Source organism: Corvus kubaryi, unplaced genomic scaffold (assembly GCF_017639235.1).
Source record: "Corvus kubaryi isolate FWS band 111438036 unplaced genomic scaffold, C.kubaryi_AGA036_p1.0 37396, whole genome shotgun sequence".
NCBI classification, from domain to species: Eukaryota; Metazoa; Chordata; class Aves; order Passeriformes; family Corvidae; genus Corvus; species Corvus kubaryi.
The window spans coordinates 19,797,638-19,816,777 of NW_024581135.1; the positions used below are offsets into that span (position 1 = coordinate 19,797,638).

Consider the following 19,140-nt stretch of genomic DNA (forward strand, 5'->3'; position numbering starts at 1 on the left):
GACTTTTTGTAAACAAACAGAAGTGTCTAAGAGAAATAAATACCTGAATTTCTTCTCCTGAATCAACCTGAAAAACGGTTATGACAGAACTCAATTAAGACAAATAGGTACAAAAGGAGAAGCCCAAAGACGGGAGCTCTCCCCCACACTCACAGTCAAAGGGGAAGAAATACTTTATAAAATCCTTTCCTTCACCAGGACCCATGTCTCAGAGCACAGACGGAGCTGCGCTCGCAATTCATTGTTTTCCACAATTAACTAAATGCACAGAAGGGGACTGAGGCGTTTAGTTCCAGCGATTCTGCTAGATGTGCACCTCTACGCATCGGTTTCATTTCTGTAAAAGCTCACTAAACATTATCTTTCCTACACGGCGTTCAATGGACTTTTTCCCGAGAGCCTCCGGCCCTCCTCCCGGGCTCCTCGCCGGGAATCCCCGAGCCGCGCCCGCCCTGAGGGGCCGGCACGCGCCGCCTCACGGGGCCGAGCGCCGCCCCCGCTGCCGCCGAGTGCGGGGCTCCTCAGCGCTCGGTGCGAGCAGGCGAGTGGCAAATCCCGGCTCCTCAGCCGTGCAGAGACAGGGAGAACACTGTCTCTCAGGTGTGCCCAGCTCCCGCCAGGTCTCCGGCCCTGCGGGGCCGCCCGCAGACGGCTGGGGTGGGGGTCGCACCTCAACTGAGAAGGGCTTTGAAATGGCGTTCGCCGTTTGCCTTGCAGTCCTCTGGCGCTTAGAGCCGGGCAGGGGTTGTCACCTCTCTAGCGAGTCGGTGCTGGCAGGGCTTGTCACTGCCGCCGGGAGCTTGTCTTGGCCCCAGCGAAGTCTGCGCTCAGCCCCGCGGACTTAGGCGGGGAAGGGAGGTGGCCTGAGCGCCGCTGAGGTGGTCCTGGGCTGCCTGGGGGCACGGGTGGCAGCGCCGTAGAAGCGCTGCTACTGAGGCTGTGCGGGTACCCCGCCTCCGAGGGGGCGACCAGCTGTACCTGTTTTTCCAAAATCATAGGTAAGGAATGCTCAGGAAAAATATCTCCATGATTAAAAATGGCAGAAGATACTACAAGGCAAGAAGTAAGTAGGCGTGATACGGAATTCAGGCCCATCGGGACAAGGCCATGAATAACTGAAGAAAAGTTTCTGTAAGTTCCCTAAGTAGATCTAGCTCTAGTGTATAGTGTTTCCTTAAGCGACCTATAGTAACTAGTGGACCATAATATACATTGCAAATACTATGGTAAACTTCATAAATTCCTTCAAGCAAATCTTCCTCCTGGGTACATACACGTATGCAGTTACTAGCAAAAGAAAGGAAAGGTACTGTTATCTGTAGACAGTGCTGCATGCAAAGTGAGGTAAGACTAACTTAAAATGTCTTCCTCTTTATTTCTCTGAAGTGGTGCATTTATTTTTATGAATACAAAATGGTTTTTAGTTTTCATTTTTAATGCTAGGTTTTCTCACTTCACTTGCCGCTTTAAAAGCTGCACTCTGGAATTTCAGTTTCATTTCACTGAAAACCAAGGATCAGTGTTTTGAGGTTTTGTGAAGTTGTTAGGTAGGAAACTATGTTCTTGTACAGAAATTTCAGTTAGCATGATGCATAGTATGATAATAGAGGTCACTGTCAGCAAGTTAGATGCAGTTACTGAGCTTTTTTTCTGTAAAAAGCAGTAAATTGTATCTTAACCTACTGTGGAGTCTTATAGAATGTGTTCTGAAAATACATAGAATCCTTTTTCAAGACCCTTTTTATATTCCCAAATTGAAGTCCAGCTTAATGTCAAATTCAAACTGTAATGCAGTTAATAATCCAGCCTTATATACTTTAATCCTTCAAATGTTAATCCAAGTTGGTGTTAATTATTGACATTGTAGCACAAAAATAAAAATAGAGTTCACCCAAGTTTTATTCAAACAATAAAAATGTGGCTTGAACCAAGCAGAGGTATTTTTCCCTTGGGCTAAGATTTTCATATCATAATCTGGCTAGGAGTCAAGGTGAATATATCTTTCTAAAAGCCATTTCTGACCCTTTTAAAAATGGAAAGTCAGTTTAAGTGCAAATGGATTGTTTTAGAAACAGGGAAAATATGAACTTCTGTGCTGATACGTGCTGCTCCACGGTGTTCCATGGTTAGGAAGCTGTAGGAACATTATCTGCAGCACTGTGTTTGTGTGCACTGGAGAGAGGGCCACTGGGTGATTCCTTCCTCAGCATTATGTGCTGCCCTGTTGATGTATGTGCACAGTAAGTGAATTACCCAGTACCATCCAAAATCTTTGATTAGAAGAAATATTGTATCTATATTACTGACTTTCTGACTACAGAGAAGAGGGATTTAGTGAGCAGTGCAGTGGCTATTTGTTTGCTTTAAGAGCTTCCAGGACGGGTTTTGCAGTGTTTTTGCCAAATGCTTTCACGATAAAAAGTTCATTGGACAAAGACAATGATTCTTGCTGTGGTAATGCCTGGAGAGGCTCACTAACAAGGGCCTCCTGAGTGCAGGCTTGTCTGGGGAATAGAAACATCTTGTGTTACAAAGACAGAAGTTACTGTCGTTACCAGCCTTCTGGCCACTGTGGGACTGGAGAAGAGGGGAGTAATGAATAAAGTGCTAATACCGTGTGCCGTGCTGTGAGCGTAATCAAAGAACATTTGTGTATAGGAAGGGGCTTTGAAGTCCTGAAAGTTATCGTAATGGTTTGCTTTTGTTCTGCTGAAAAGTTTGGTTGGTGTTTTTTGTTGTTTAGGTTTTTTTTAACCTAGCCCTAGTTTTAAGTTGTCATCTGAGCACACTAAGTGAGATACATTCTGTACCTGTAGCTTCTCTGTCATTAGTTCTTACAAACTTACCCCCCCTAGAAGTGACTTCTCGTGATCCAAGGAAATAACAAGGGAAGAGGGCCTATGGATCAGTAACAGAAAAGGAGAAGGGGAGAAAAAAGCCTCATAACAAACCCTGAACATAACTGAACAGGTGAGCACTAAACTTTTTCCAATCTACTATACAGCTTAACTTCAATAACGTAGAGCCAGGGAACAGAAAGATGTCTTGGGCTTGATTACTATAGGGAAGTTGGGAATGCTCTGCACCTGCAGGAACAATCAGCACGTAATTCAGTAGGAATTTTTCTTTTGTTGTAACTGTTTAACTCCTTTTCATGAGTTTAAACTGAACTGTACTGCAGCAGAATAAACAAGCTGCAATGGGGCTGGCAATCATCCAGGACACAAGTTCAAAGTGACATTTTTAGTAAAGACTCCTGTATTACAGGTGAAAATATGGAGGCATATTCCTCATAGTGCTAACCTGAGGACTCATTTGCTGTGATGGATTATGTCTCTGCTGTTTGATAAAGCCATGTAGCTTCTAAAATGGAGAGGGATGATAGGAAGAAGGTAAGGGAGCTGCAGCAGGAGAATCTAGAAGGACAGAAGAGTGCACAGTGAGGGTGATGTCGCCTGGGGGGTTACAGCATGCAGCTGAGGGAAGCATTCATTCCTCTGTTTGTGGACAGTAGGGCGACTGCTCTGCAGGTAGAAATGGAGATGGATAAATAAAATGCATTAAATCAATCCCCTGCTAGTTCCTTCCTAACTTGTTCTGCTTTTCGTGCACCTTTCACGTCTCTGCACAGCTCTTGTTTTGGGAGTTGAGCATGTGACGTAAATAGTGAGGACACACAGTGCTACATCAGAAATCTGTAAAATAATTTGAGAAACTTTTGTTGTCTATTTGTGCAAAATAGCTGCAAGGAATTTTTCCCTCTCTGGGAAAGAGAACTTCTCTGAATAATGCATTGTATAAGTCCATACATGCTTTCCTTTTGCCAAAGCTGAAAAGCTTTATGGCTGTAGCTAGAATGGCACTGCTCTGGGATAAATGTCTGACAGTATAAGGCTGAGCTTTTCCATCTGAGTCCTGCACAGTGGGGAAAAGCTCTGCTGAACACAGCTGAGAATTGGCCTGTGGTAATGGCATGTGGTGAGGGGGGAGGAAGCACATTTTTTATTCGCTGCTGCTGCTTTGTAAAGAACAAGTCATGTCAGTAGCTTCTTCATAGCTGGTCCTCTTTTTCTCCGCCCCTCATCTAGTTGTTTCTTCCTCAGACATGGCCTCTACCCGGCTGTGTGGAGAGGGAGTACTGATATTGTGTATGGAAAAAGGAGGCATTTGCAGAACTACACGTATGAAAACAGTGGACTAAGCTGATTTTACAGTATTTCTTAGGAAAGAGACGAAAATTCAGGAAAATTAATTAATCTTCTGAAGCATCGTAGCATACTGACTGTGGAGCGAGGTGCATTCAGTACACTGGAGAGTGTGGAACATGTTCAGCCTACTTGAAATAATGGCATAATTACTGCTATCAGTCTATTCAGGCAGCTGTTTGTCTAATACTATGCATGGACACCTTTTTTGTTTGGTTTTGCTTCGACCTTTCTCACTTTACACACACTTTCCACAATTTACAAGAAAATTTCATCTCCTTCAGTTTCATGCTACTGCAGCAGAAACAATAGGGATTCATTTACCCCTCCAATTCACAGAGCAATGCTTGCAGTAACCCCTGGAGATTTCTGTAGTAAGCAACCTGAAACACTTGAAAGGGATATAGTTTCCAGAGGGGTCAGTGTTCATGTCTGAGAGCTTAAACAATATATTAAGCTGGGCATTTTGGTGAAGAAAAAAAAAATTTGCTTGTATTTAATCTGAACTGAATTACTATTGCCACATTGTGTGCAATGACTGAAAATAGTGTATTAAATAGCAAGGTCAACTCTGTAAAGCAGATAGTATCTCTGTTAATAAATACATACTTCCTGCCTTGTATTTACTTGGAACTAATATTAATCCTTGTAATTCAGGAACTAAGTATCCATCTTCCTTTGTGTCTAAAGGTGGGAACCAGCCACTTTACTTTTGGCTGCCTGAGAGTCAAACATGGAGGGTGTTGAGATTAAGGTATAAGAAAGAAAGGTGAGTTCCAAGTAAGGGGAGGCATTTGAGTAAGCAAAGTTTATCTCTTCGTCCCAGTTTCCCAGAGGCACCATGCAGACCAAGAGTTTCTGATATGTACTTTTCCTGAGTGATGCTCCCCTCCAGGCTCCATATGCTGGTCCTATTTTCTCATTGTTGTGAATGTCAAGTTTAAATGTCCAACTTCCATGTGGATATTCACATTTGAATGCTTAAGATGAGTCCTGTGTCTCCCACTCCTAGAATTAGGAGCCTAACATCTAGACAGAAGAGTATGAAGTGCCTGAACAGATAATTTTCTGAATGCTGTCCTAATCATTAGTGTCTGCTTCATGGCATTGAAAGTAATAAGAGTTCTGCAGAACAGAATACAGAGGAACTAGAAAATTCTCTCTTGAGAGGAGAAATTGGTGTCAATAACTCCTTTCGTCCTGGCAAGGTGTCTTCTGTTGGTTGATACACTCTAGTTGCTATCAGCAGTATCAAAGGACACAAAGTAATGTAAAAGAAGTTCCAGCCTTTGCCCAGGTATCTATAGCTTTCATTCCTGCTGTGCTATGCCATATTCAAAGTTAATTGGATGATCCAGTTTTAAACCTGAAGTACAGTATGAACCTAGAGACTGTATCAGTGCAGTTGTAAGTTGCTTGAAGAGCAAACATCTACAATGTTTGGTACAAAAAGCTGGAGGCTAAAACAAGAGTGTTGGAAGCATATTAGCAGTTAATGACTGAAAATAGAGGTGACCAGTGGAATGGGAATGTATACAATAACCATATAACAAAAACCAGATTTTTTCCAGTTTAGTAAAATTCTACATTGTGAGAGACTGGTATGAAGACAGTTTAAGGGACTCTGTTCACCATTCCCCTGCACTGCAATAAAGCATCATCCTGTTTCTTTCCATATGCCATTTAGTGTTCAAAATAGATCAAGTGAGCTAAGTTGCCTTTACAAACTAAATCAGACTGTAAGCTTTGTATTTGTTTCATTCATCGTGTGCTTTTGAGGCCTCCTCATGTTCCTGTTAATAATTCAGGCTTTCCTATTCTAGGTTTATTGCTCAGAGAGACAGTACCTTTTGCTGAGTTGAGCATATGGCTAACAGGAGCTATGTCAGGTAAAGAATGCAACCTGTAGTTTTTCACCTTATTCTCTTTTGTTGTTAGTCAGCTTTGGAATAGAACTATAATGCAGTCAGGTTTGTTACAACTGTTAGCTTGGGTAGCCTGTTACTTTGATATAGCTGGAAAAATGCCAAAGATCTCAAGTGTCTTGAAGACTGTCAACCTTTTGCTTTTTCTGTTTCTTGTTGCAACAGATGAGAACAGAGCAAGTCCTGAAGCAAACTGGATTAGGTAAGAAAGAGTTTTTAAATGTTGTCATCTTTTACACCCTGGAGAAAAACTAAATGTGTTGTTTTGACTCCCTTCCACAAAATAGACAAGTCCTTGTCTCATTCTGCTAACATGTCATAATTGTTCTACAGATGTCAGCTGGTAGCTGGGGACTGCTCCTCTGCTTGGAGCTGTATTTATTAACCTTTTTATTTTTTTCTTTCTCATGTAATGAAATTAAGCTATTCAGCCGGGCAAAATAGCTGATTCCTGATTTCGTCTTAATGCCAAGAACACTGTGAAAGTTACGGAGAACATGTAATTAAATGTAACAGTTACTGACAGTTGTTGCTTTGCAATGTGGCCTTCATACGTTTCTGTAACAGCACAGCTATACTTGATAGGTTGCATTAGAGGTGTAATTCCATTCATAAAATTCCCTAAGGGTAGAACTGCCCTTGTGATTTTGGGCTTTTTCAGCCCCTTCTCTTTCTACTGCAGTTCAAAAACTACTTGCTGGTGAGAGACTTTTGAACTGAGAGGTGTGTGGCATGATGAAATACAAATGTCTGTGACTGGTGAAATTCTTAGGTATATTTTTTAGGTAACTCTTTAGTCTCACCTCTGAAAGAAAATTCAGTGCTTAGTTTCTACAGGCCTTACCTGTTGGCCTCCTTCAAAAGAGTGATTGTTATAAACCGTACCTTAAAGGCTGTTAGTCTTGACTTACGAGTTTGTAGTGTTGATAGTTATGATGTAGGGCAGTGCCTAGAGTATTGGAGGAGGAGTAAGCTTTTACAACCTTGATACAATAAGAAAGGATGGATTGTGAAGAGTGCAGCCTGTACTGCTTTCATTATAACTCCTGTCTGAAGAATTGACTCATGGTATACCTTTTTCTGCTTGGGTTCTTTGCCAAAAAAATAAAATGGTAGCTTTCTTTCTCATCAGGATTCATGGCCCGGTCAGTCAGTGTCAACCTATTGTGAAATGAAACCTGGGGATTTCATTATCAAAAATTTTAAAAAGAAAAATCAATTCCCTGAAAATAATAATGCTGTAGGTAACAATTTCCAGCTGAGGATTTGCATATTAAGTGTTAGCTCTTTTTAAAAAAGCCCAAAAATTCTTGCATGGGATACTTATATATGTGTATAGTAACAAGAATAGCTCTTTTTAAGTCATTGTGATAATGGAGCTAATGACAAGACAGTTGGCACTGCCGCGCTAAGGTGATCTTCACCCTTGCAAGACAAAATATAGTTAGATTAGCACAATTTTTGCAGAGATATGCAGTTATCCATGTGTATAAAAGATTTGACTTCTGTTAGCCAGCAGATGCCTGTGTCCTTGACAAAGCTGTTTTTGCAAGATAGATATATCTATGGAATTCACAGTGATTTGTAGTATATGCCACAGCTTCTTCTCCAAAGTGCTTTGTGACATGAAAACATGCAAATATTTTGGGGACTACATGGAGGATATTGTGGAGTGTAGTGATGATACCTTTACTGGTAAGGCTGCCCTAAGCCCAAGGTATATCAGATTGTCATAGGACCAAGTAAACCTTCTACTCTGTCCTTGACACAGTTCCAGCTCTATGATGGAGGCTGTAGTGAACTCCTAGATAAGCAGTTGTGCCCTACCTTTGCTGCCTTCCCAGTCTTTTGTCTTTCTTACATTTGGACCCGGGTGTGCGGGTCTCAAGTAGAGCTTTTTAACTATAGTCCTGCGTCTCCTTGTTCCAGGTATTCTATTTTCTACCTGTAGCTGTCAGGAGAGAGAAGTTTTTTGCAGAACAGTTTTTTAGGAGGACTCTGTGTCATTAATAAGTAGCATATTGTAAATGTTTTGGTAAAGACTTTATAACATCCCAGAGTGGGGGGGTGAGGGGGTGGGTGTCCTGCAAAGGGAGAGGGCACTTGTTTTACTATGGGCTGCTTAAGTACAGCTGTAAGGCAGACACTAAGTAGAGATTTGAGATTCATATGGAAATGATGTGTTGTATGTAAAAATAGGTATAAGAAGGTAGAGGCATCTCTGGCAATTTTTTGCGGATAGTAAAAGAAAATATAAAAAAACAGAAGGAACACTTTTTCCTGGCACTGAAACCTGAAACAACAGAAAAGGCTGCTTAAAACAGTTTGAAAGAGTGCTGTCTCTGCTCTTTGTGATTTCCTGGGTAGGTATAGGACTAGAAGAGTGGTCCTGATCTCAAAGGGGATCTCAATTACATTTGATTACTTCTTGGAAAAAGAAAAATCCCATCCATAGTTTTGTTTCATAAATACTTTCCTGCACAAGCAGAATTTACTGAACTCTTCCAGGTGGAAAGTTTCCCGATTTCTAGCAGTGTGTTCTGCTAATTCTACCCTTAGTGCAAATGTGACAGAAAGAGGGAAATGGTTCATGGTAGTTCAGCTGTAAGAATAATTTGTTCTATTAGTCTTTGATGATCAGTGCTGTTGACAGTTCTCATCTCTTCCATGGTCTTCCTACTTCTACTATTCTCTGTTACCCAGCCTAGCATGAACTGAAGGGTGGAAATGAACTGTGGTTAATTTGGGCCTGAAAGACAGACAGGACAAGTATTTTCAGTAAATCTCTCTTTCCCTCTCTCCTTCCCTCTCTCTCTCCATTTTTTATTGTTAGTAAGTATGTACAAAATATATACAGAATTTTAATACAAAGTAAGAGTTACTATGAACAAGACAAAATGGAAATGGAGAAGTAGCTTAGTGTGGTGCAGTGATTTTTCAGAGAAGAGGTTGCCTGTAGGATTAAGGCGGCCTGAAGGTCAGTCCCCTGAACATACCAAGACTTTGGCTGGTGGTCGAAAATTATTTTCCTGCAAATGCTTATCAGCTCACTGCAGATTTTGCAAAATCTGTGATCTTACTGAGGCATTTATTTTAAAAACCATTTTTAACAGCTGTTATTCCATATAGGTGAGGTTTTTTACTTAGAAAAAGGAGAAAGTTGTGAAGTTCCCTGAGTTACTGCATACTTTTTAATATCTTAAAAAGCGTTAAAACCTGGAGTTATAGGGAGAGCAGAAGCTGTTCTTCTTCAGGGTTCTTCAGGTTTCTGATCTCTGAATATGTTCCTGAGCAGTCTGGATGTAACTGACCTCCTCTCTGCCATGGGACAATCCTGTCATGTTGTAGTACGTCCATACAATTTGTCACTGAGCTATTTGATACATCATTGTATTTGCTCTACAGACTTGGTATAAAATCTGTTCTGAAAGAAAAAAAAATTTAAAGCCTTATTTCTGGTATTGAAAGAATGCAATATTGCCTTTGATAGCAGTTTTCCTGCATACATGGGAAATTAACTTAGTCTGAGTGCGTAAAGCAGGAGGAGTTGTACAACATGTAGAGTGGGATGGCAGTTTTCATGTCTCCTGGTATATTTTTTACACTGTATTTTAAACCTACTGGAGGGATGAATGATGGGTGTGATTAATTCCAACTCACTTGAAAGAAGAGGGCATGTTCAGTGCACATCTTGTTGTCTCCAGTTGTTCTCTCATCATTTCTGTCAGTAGTTACATGGATGATCTTTATAACTTGTGTTTAGCCTGTGAAATGGATATAAAGACCTGTCAGAGTACCTTTTCTAATACATTTTCTTCTGAGGAAACAAACCTAACATAAATGTCACTTGTGGTATGAGCAACTGTAGCAGATGGAGCATTGAATTAATGGTCCTGAGAGGCAAGGCAGGAGAGATTATGAGATAAATATGGTAGATGTAGTACATAATTCAAAAAGTTTCCTGTGATTAAAAATGAATTCAAGGAAAAAGAGTATATCTTCAAAAGTTAAGAGCATTTTAAAATCACTTTATCTTTTGTATGTTTGGAAAAGTGTTAAAAATAATTTACAGCTATGTTTATGGGGAAAATTCCCCATGAGTTTAATCAAAAGGATATTTTTCAGCTGTTGATCTTACATTGTTTTGTAATGAAAATTTTGAATATTCCAAAATGTAAAGAATTTGCTTATAAGCTGATATGATGCCTAATGGTTTGTGGTGAGACACTGTCTTAGTGAAAAATGATTGTAAAACTAAACTGCTTGCTCTATTGAAAACTGTACAAATTGTCATCAAATGAAGAGGAAGGACTGGTGTTAGAGTATGTGACTTAACAACTGCTAATATGTAGGAAAGTGATGTTAGTGCGACTCCATTACTGATGTTTGTTTCACAGCTTCAGGAGCAATTTATATGCTGGCAGAAGGTTTGGAGGCTCTACAGAAGTCAGCTAACAGTAAACTAAAGGAATACATGGGTGATTCATGTAAGGCTAAGTTGCTTCTCACTAGTGATAGTTCAGCCTCTTTCCAGTTTCAAGCGTGAAGGACTATGGTGACTGACTGTAATAATAGATACTGTAATGCAGAGAAACCAACTGATTTAATAGCTGGGCAAAAGGTTGTAGTAAGGTGATTTCTAATGGCTTAAGGTTGCTCAGCTGAGAACTTCACAGAATTCAGCAGCACTCCTGAGAAAATATGCCTGGTTTCATGTTCCCTCATAGCAGCAAACTGGCTGCTGTGAAAACACCTTTTGACCAATCTGCCGAAAGGCCTTTGGAATAGAAAATTCATCCACTGTCTGAGCTGGAAGGTGATTGCTCTTTGTGACAGGCTGAAAGACTGAGGATAAAACATGTATAAGGAACACCTAAGAATGCAATTTTGTGTACTTGTTAAATCAGATAATGTGCTTTCTCTGCAAACAGTTGTGGTGAAGAATCCACACCCCACTTCCCCCGTCTTATATTAGGGTGATTTTTCCACATGTAAAAGTCTGTGTCCAGGGGCAAATCTTTTGCAATCTGACTAGTTCCACAAGAACTGAAATGGAGAAAACAGCATTTTAGCCTTCAGGGCTGTACTGTGGACAAGAACGTTGCAATGATGCCATTTCCTCAAGGTATGGCTCTTGATAAAGCTGTCTTAAAGTTTTGTTGTATTTGCCTCCATATGCCGTAGTGTAGCTTTCCTTCTTTATTTAATCTGATTTTTCTGATCTTAATGATACGTCTGGAGAGATGTGGAAAGCATAGTAGTAGTGTGAAGTTTTAATGGTGAAAAGTTCTGTAAGTTTTGGATGGTGCAAGTATATAAACTTTATTTGTCTATCTGAAATATGGAGTCATCTTCCTAAGTAAATTTTAAATATCTCTTGTGTTGTACAGGAAAAGTAAATTATAAGAAGTGGTTCAGGAGACATTCAGAATTAAATGAAGGAAAGGTTTTTGCCGGTCCCTTACTGACAGAAGTGAGAAGGCTGTATACCTCCTTATTAAAGTCTTGATGACAAATGAGTATGAATATTTCATTAGGCAGAAGAATACTTTGTTAGCATTCAGACTTGGTCTTACTCTTGCATGAATTCCAGAGACATACAAATCAGAAGACTAATTCTGTAAAATAATACATACTGAATTGCCAGAATTTTGCAGGAGCTGTTTATTTAATAGAAGGAAGAAAATAATTAAATTTGAAAATAGGTTTTGGGAGAGAGGATTTTTTTAGAAGCTGTCCCTGAAATAAGGTTCTGCTTTACAGTGTGGCTTTTTTGTGTAATTAAATATTGTCTGTCTAAATTATTACTTAACTAAGAACAGAATGTCCTTATGGCCTCAAATGCTTGCTTATCCTGTGTGAAGGAGGAAAAGAAAAAGAAAAAAAGAAAATACAAAAAGGAGTTTGCCTTAAAATATTTGCCTAACAAGTTCCACACTACATTCCTTTGTATTTCAATGAACATTTTCTATATAAATAGTGTTAACATAAGAAATGGACATTAAACATTAGTTTAAGAGTCTGTGAACCTTAACAGTTATAACCAGGTAATGCTGTACATGTGTCTCTTCATTCGTCTTCCTTTCAGAAGGTGAAAAGAGTGATAATGAGAAAAATGTATCTGGCTTGTGTTAATCAGACTGTTTGATTTCACTGGTTTTGTGTCTTGATATACACTCACAGATCTGTAGATCTCACTACTCTTTGGTTTGAAAAGTGTGCAAGCTTTTGCATGTTCTGAGGGAGGCTAGCAGAAAAAAGGCTTGAGTAAAATACCAGTAGGCACTGTGCAGCATGGGCTGGGCTGCCCTGTGAGGGCAGAGGGGCCAGGAGTCATGGGTGCTGGTGAGGCAGCAGGGCCAGTGGCCACACTGAGCATGGGGCATCCTGTCAGGACCCCAGGCAGGCATGGGGGCAGGCCCAGGGATGGCAGCCAGTCAGCTGACAGTGCAGCAACTGCCAGGTGAGTCTGGAGGAACAAGGCAGACTCAAGGTCTCTTAAAATCGAGTCCATGGGGTAGTGCTTGGGTCTGGATGAGTGGGGTACCTGCTTAGGCAGAGACATGGCTAAAGGATAGCCTGGACAGGGACCAAGGACAATAGCCTCTGGTTAAATGCAGCTTCCAAGAGAAGTAAATGCCCTGACACTGCAACCTTTTGCAAAATAATGTAATCCATTGTGCTGCTTGTGCTGGGCATTATCCTGGACTCATTGTTGTAGTTGATAGGCAGTTTTACATGCTGATCTTGCTTCAGTCAGAGCTCACATGCCTGTCTGCTGCAGGTCTGTTTTCTCCTAATGTTTTGGATTCATGAACACCTTCATTATGTCAGAGTACAGCCCACTCAAGACTGGAGTCGTTCTGGCATGGATGGCTTCAGTTGCTGACACAATCTAATTGCCTTGTCAAGGATTAATTCTGGATTTTGCAGTATTTTCCTTAAGATCGCTACCAGTGACCTATTTAACTTTTAAACTTGCGTGATTGTCTCTTCATCTTTTGAAGTGTTTTTTTTGTACTCAAACCTCTAATGGATTCCATTTTTATGTGGAGTACCATATAGCTTCTGATTTTGTCACATTGCACTGCACTTCCTTTCTACCTCTGAATTAGCAAATACATCAACTGCTTCAGAATCTGTCATCTAAAAGATTTTTCTTCCTTTTTCACTGACAATCAGTAGTTGAAGGTACAGAATGAACTGTGGTTTACATCCCCTCATTTTTTCTCCTCCCTTTTTACTCCAGGAGTCCTGTGAATAATTTCTGAAATCACTGTAGATTTGAGGTCCTTGAAAGAGTTATTATTCACTGAACAAGACCAGCAGAACATGGTTTTCCCTAACCTGTCTCAGTAAGATGGGTTGTTTTTTCCCCCTATAGGTAAGATATTTGCAGTTTCAAAATCATTATTTGTTTGTGGCTGACCTTTCTCAGTAGTGATGAGAGGAAAGCAGCATGTGTAGTCTGTAATGTTCTTTCCTAATGTTTGCAGTAATATCTTTGCTGGCAGACTCATGAGAGTAGTGTGTCCCCTGTGTTCTGGACTGAATTAGGCAAGGGATCTGTAGTCTTACCACTAAACCACTATCTAACTTCAGCAGCATTCATTACTAACACATGCAGCTTCTTTTAAAAGACTCATTTAACTATGAGTCACATCTCAATCCCATTTATGTGTCTGCTTAAAGGATGGTTGTGATTTTACAACATGACAAATACATAAAAAGTAAATGTTTCCATTTAGAGAGGCTTTTTTTCCTGAGGTTTGACCATTTTCCAGCTAATTTTATGCTTCACAAAGGACTAATAGATTGTGAAAAGTTGAGCCAAATGTGAATAATCAAGTGTGTTATGGGGTAGGTGAGACTTTTCACATGAGACCTAAATCAGTCAGCCTCTCCAGAAGGTGAAAAGCAATTGTTTGATGGAGGAACATATTAGTGCCTTCTTAGATAAAGGAGTTGCAGTTCGTGTTTAGAGGTGAATTGCCCCAGAGACAGGGATGGATTATGAAGTGGGATATGAGCTGAAAAAGAGCTGTGAGTTTATTTGATCAGACCTTTAAGGGCTGATCTGAGCCTAAATGGATGCAGACTTCTTTTTAAAATTTCTATTCTCTTTTGACTTTACAAACCTTGGTAAACCAAATTGTCTTATTATGAATTCTGTACATAAATCCTTTATCTAGCTGTTTACGTTGACCTGGTTTAGGTGTGGGTTGATATCAGTACAGCCAACTAACTTGTAGAAATTTTTGCCTGTAGCCTATGTATGCAATACATAGGTGGTTCTGAAACCATTTCAGGCAACCAGCAGCCCAAAATATTTCTTAGGTGCTGTAAAGATAGTGGAGTTGCACAGGTCAATGCACAAACCAGTAACTCATTGTCTAAGAAGAGATATTTGCACTGCTGAAGAGGAATCTCTCTGGAATGCTAGTCAGAAGGCCAGGGGTTGCAAAGGAGTATGATTAGGGGATGTTACCACACATTTTACAAATTGGAAAAACAGAGATAGAAGTGAGAATTTTTTTTCTGTGATACACACAAAAATACTCTATCTTGATGCTTAGCCCATTGCTGTACCATGCTTTCAGGAGAAGTTTTCTTCCACCTGCTCTTGCTTCCCGTATAGAAGTTGTCTTCACCAATGTAAAAGTTGAACAGACTGTTAGGTCACCATGCCTCTGAGATAACATCCTATTTTAGAATTACTTCAGTTTTCATTAGTGAATTAACTGAACATATAAATATTCATGACTATCTCAGATGTCTATTACAACAGGAAATAAATAATTCATTATAGAGAATTACCTTTGTACAACTGATACCACAAGGATATAAATCAGATATGGCAGTTTCCAAAAATGCAACACAATATATTGTTTTTGCTGAAACACCCTCAAGTGAGTATCTTGTTGATGCAACCATTGCTTTTCTAAGCTGAGTAACAAACCTTCCATTATGTGAAGAGTAGTGAAGAAAGTCTATTTACAGAAATGTGCATGTAGTAAAAGTATATTGACAGCTGGGACAATTCAAGGAATCTATATATACAATATGTAATTTCTGTTTCACATTGGGATGGTTTTTGTGTAAATCTATCAGACTATAAGCATCATTTTAAACGTGGTTTCATTTGCTTATCTGTTATGCTTCTGCTTCTATAGATTGGTTGAAATAAACTGCACCTGCCAAAAGCTAAGAAAGAGGAAAAATTAAATTTTGATGACTGAGTGACACTAATGAATACTCAGTGTGACAAATCAATTATCAAACTTTAAACTTTAAGTGGGAGGCTAGACTTTGGTGGGGGACTTTGGTCACATAGTGTGTTTGAAGAGGAATGACCTAGCAAGGCAGGCTAGAAGATTAAAGGAGAGGGATTCTTATCAGCCATTTTGAAGGAAAATCAGCCTCTCTTTTCACAAAAAGGCAGCATGCTGTAGCGATCAAGAGGAGAGACTTAGAAAAGAAGAGTAAATGTGTTTCAGAGTAAATAGCACAAGCTTGAAGGAAGAGACTGGGGACTCCTGGTTATAGTGAAAAGGTGAAAGAGTTCAAGATGCCAGGAAGCTGAGACAGGTAAGTCAAAACAAGATGTCTGTTGGTTTTACTGTTTATTTATGTTCATTGCAACAGCTAAAGTAAAGGGGTTTTCAGAAACCCTGTTAAGTCTGTGCATATATTTATTTCACCTCACACATATCTTTAAAAATACCCTTGCTGTGGAGCTGAGAGAGGGCTTCAAGGCGTGGGAGAACTAGCTGCCAGCATGCTTCTGTGGCTGAGATCATCCACAAAGTCACGTGTCTGATGAGAGAAGCCACAATGTACATGCTTTGAGCTTCAAGGAACACTTAGAGCAAACCATGGGGCTGCCTCGGCACTGTTACCTGGCAACAGCTGATGAGACTTCTGAGAGGGGTGATGCAATGGGACATTGCTGTAGTGTTTAGGGAAGTATAGCTTAGGATGTCTGTGTAGGAGACACCTTTGAATACAAGGTATTGTTGAAAGGTACCAGTTTGTCCAATTTGTAAATAGAACCTGAAGCATATATAAAATATGATTTTTGCAGTACAGGAGGTGTGTTCTCGTCAAGAGTATCTCTTGAGTTCTCTGAACTCCTAGGACTGTATTTGAAATGTAGACTCTATTTGTAATGCTGTCTTGTAAAAGGAGCATCCTAATTACACCACATCCCTCATGCCATATAAAGATACCCTTCTTGAATGGATAATGTCAGTTTCTGTTTTGCTCAGCATGCTTTTATTGTGCTTCAAACTTCATTCTTTTAGCAGGTACTCTCTGCGTAAGCAGTAAGTTGGGAACTGGGGCTATTTGCAAAGGGTATCCTTATTAAAGGGGAAATGGCCCACTGTCATATGAAGTGATAGAACATAATGGCTGAAGGTGAAGCAGAGTTTAAAATGTAATACAGTAGATCCTGTTTCATATTGTCTGTACAATCTAATCTACTTATAGTGTACCTTAACTGATATCTCGGTTCAGTGCTGCTTGTGGTGACATACAACTATTTTATCTATTCTCTCTTTCTGTTTTTTCAAGCAGTGTCACAAATGTTTTCCTCTTTTGAGTTCTGAAACCACAGTATTGAACACAGAGCTGTTCCATAAACTGAACAATAGGTATTAAAAAAACTAAACAGCTGCTAATGAACTGCTAAAGGCTGATTATTCCAGGTCATATTTACTGTACCCAGTGTGTGATACAGCATTCTTACCTGTCATATTTTCTCTTTGTAAATTAAGTTCAGGCATTCTCTTAAGTTTCTTCCAGACCATCTGCAGCAGCCCAAGAGTTAATCTGGAAGAAAGGCCAGTTTGGTACTTTATTCTTTGTTTAAATTCTATTCTGAAAGTTCATGGGCAATTTTGTTGTTGTTATGAAATTGTTTCTTTTCAAGATCACAACTCTTGGAGGCATTAATCTCCTTCAAATCCCCTGAATCAGTAGGAATTGAAATTGATTAGTGCTTCTTAGTGTGAAATAGCTGACAGGAGCAAGCTCTGAGAATTTTTGCTCTTGCTGCTATTGGCATCTGTTTTTTCTCCTGGGGTGCTTGTATCTTTTCACTTAGTGGGATAGCTGAGTATTTTGGTGATGTGTTTTTGTTTTAGTGGACATTAGGCCTAAATGTCAATTTGTAGGCTTTATGGCATCTTCCCTTGTGTGATAAAGATAAATCAGATCTTTCTTATTGATGACCATATATCAAAATGTGTTGTAGAGTGAACCAAGGTCTAAATTACTTTTCATATTTATAAGGCCAGACATTTTACTGAATGAATATCTGAGAGAATTGGAATATCGCAGCAATGTTGTTTGCTATTCACAATATAGAAATGTGTAAGCCTAGAAGAAAAGGTCCAACAGTAGTTATACCAGTTTGCTAGCACATTATTCTTTTTGCTTCCTCTTAATATTAACAAATGGTAAGGTCTCTTTTGGGTTCAGATCAGCAAAAAACCAAAGTTGTTTTTGTTACTCCCTGTAGATTAAGGCATTATTAAATAACATACACAGGTATAACAGCTTTGAGCAGCTTATGTGTTTATGACTATCTGTCCTTTTTTATCTGTACCCCCAAAACCTTTACTGATTTTCAAGTTCACTGTGAGCAGCAGTGGATATTGGGCATTGTCCAGCCACCTTTAGACAGTCACAGGATCACAGAATATGTTGAGTTGGAAGGCACCCACAAGGATCATTGAGTCCAGCTCCTGGCCCCCCACGAGTCACACCATGTGCCTGAGAGCATTGTCCAAATGCTTCTTGAACTCGGTCAGGCTTGGTGCTGTGACCACTTCCATGGGGAGCCTGTCCCAGTACCTGACCACCCTCTGGGTAAAGAACCTTTTCCTGATACCCAACTTCAGCTTCCCCTGGCACAACTTCAGGCCGTTCCCTCGGGTCCTGTCGCTGGTCACCACAGAGAAGAGATCAGTGCTGCTCCTCCTCTTCCCCTCACAAGGAAGCTGTAACTGCAGTGAGGTCTCCCCTCGGTCTCCTCTTCTCCAGGCTGAAAGACCAAGCGGCCTCAGCCGCTCCTCATACGGCTCCCCCTCAAGGCCCTTCACCATCTTCGTTGTGATTCTTTGGACGCTTCTCTATAGTTTATTACCTTACACTGTGGTACCCAAAAGTGCCCCCAGCACTCGAGGTGAGGCCGCCCCAGTGCAGAGCAGAGCGGGACAACCCCTCCCTTGCCTGGCTGGCGATGCTGTGCCTGGTGCCCCCAGGACACCGGCTGACCCTCCTGGCTGCCAGGGCACTGCTGACTCATGTCCAACTCACCATTGACCAGGACCCCCAGGTCCCTCTCTGTGGCACTGCTCTCCAGCATTCCCCATACATTCTGTCTGTACATGCAGGGGTGCCCAATCCCAGGTGCAGAACCTGGCACTTCCCTTGCTGAACTTTACACGGTTGGTGGGTGCCCAGCCCTCTAATCTGCTGAGGTCTCTCTGCAGGGTCTCCCTGCCTTTGAGGGAGTCAACAGCTCCTCCCAGTTTTGCATCATCTGTGAACTTGCTTAGTATCCCAGTCCTGCCTCTTGTCTGGGAATATGTCAAGGCAATTGCTTGTGGTTTGCCTTGGTCTTTGTTACGGAATTTAACTTAGATGGCTATAGGCCTGGAAAGGATAACCCAAATAATACATTTATAATTTATTAAATTTAGTTCTTTAGAAGTTCTTTTGATAGCTGCTCCTTGAAGATAGCTGCTGAAGGAGGTTTAAAATCAGTGGATTCTATCTTGTATGCCTATTATTATTTTTGAAGCCTGTTAGAGGAGAGAAATTATGCAAATTGGTGTCACGCTAGGCTACTGCACACATGCTGGTAATGCATAACAACTAGCTCACTGATGAAAATGCTTCATCTTAAGCAAGAGTCATTGTCAGCACTAAGATTCTTTGTATCATGATTAACAGTTTATTATTTTTCTTATGGATAAAAGAGAGTATCTCTTCTTATTAAA

At 40.4% G+C, this 19,140-nt stretch overlaps 1 protein-coding gene across 18 annotated transcripts in view; it reads left to right on the top strand.

Moving 5' to 3' along the window:
- The first annotated feature begins 503 nt into the window (after positions 1-503).
- The window catches only part of MYO3B (myosin IIIB), a 248,831-nt gene continuing 230,194 nt past the window's right edge, over positions 504-19,140 (top strand). For 13 of the 18 annotated variants that reach the window (XR_006018294.1, XM_042041615.1, XM_042041624.1 and 10 more), the window contains exons 1-6: positions 504-600; positions 999-1,131; positions 2,856-2,970; positions 4,896-4,974; positions 6,029-6,094; positions 6,296-6,332. Coding sequence is in view for 15 of the 18 variants with exons in the window: in XM_042041615.1 (XP_041897549.1) it covers positions 6,088-6,094; positions 6,296-6,332 (44 nt within the window). In the remaining 3 variants the exon portion in view is untranslated. The other 5 variants (XM_042041627.1, XM_042041620.1, XM_042041619.1 and 2 more) reach the window with 5 other exon arrangements.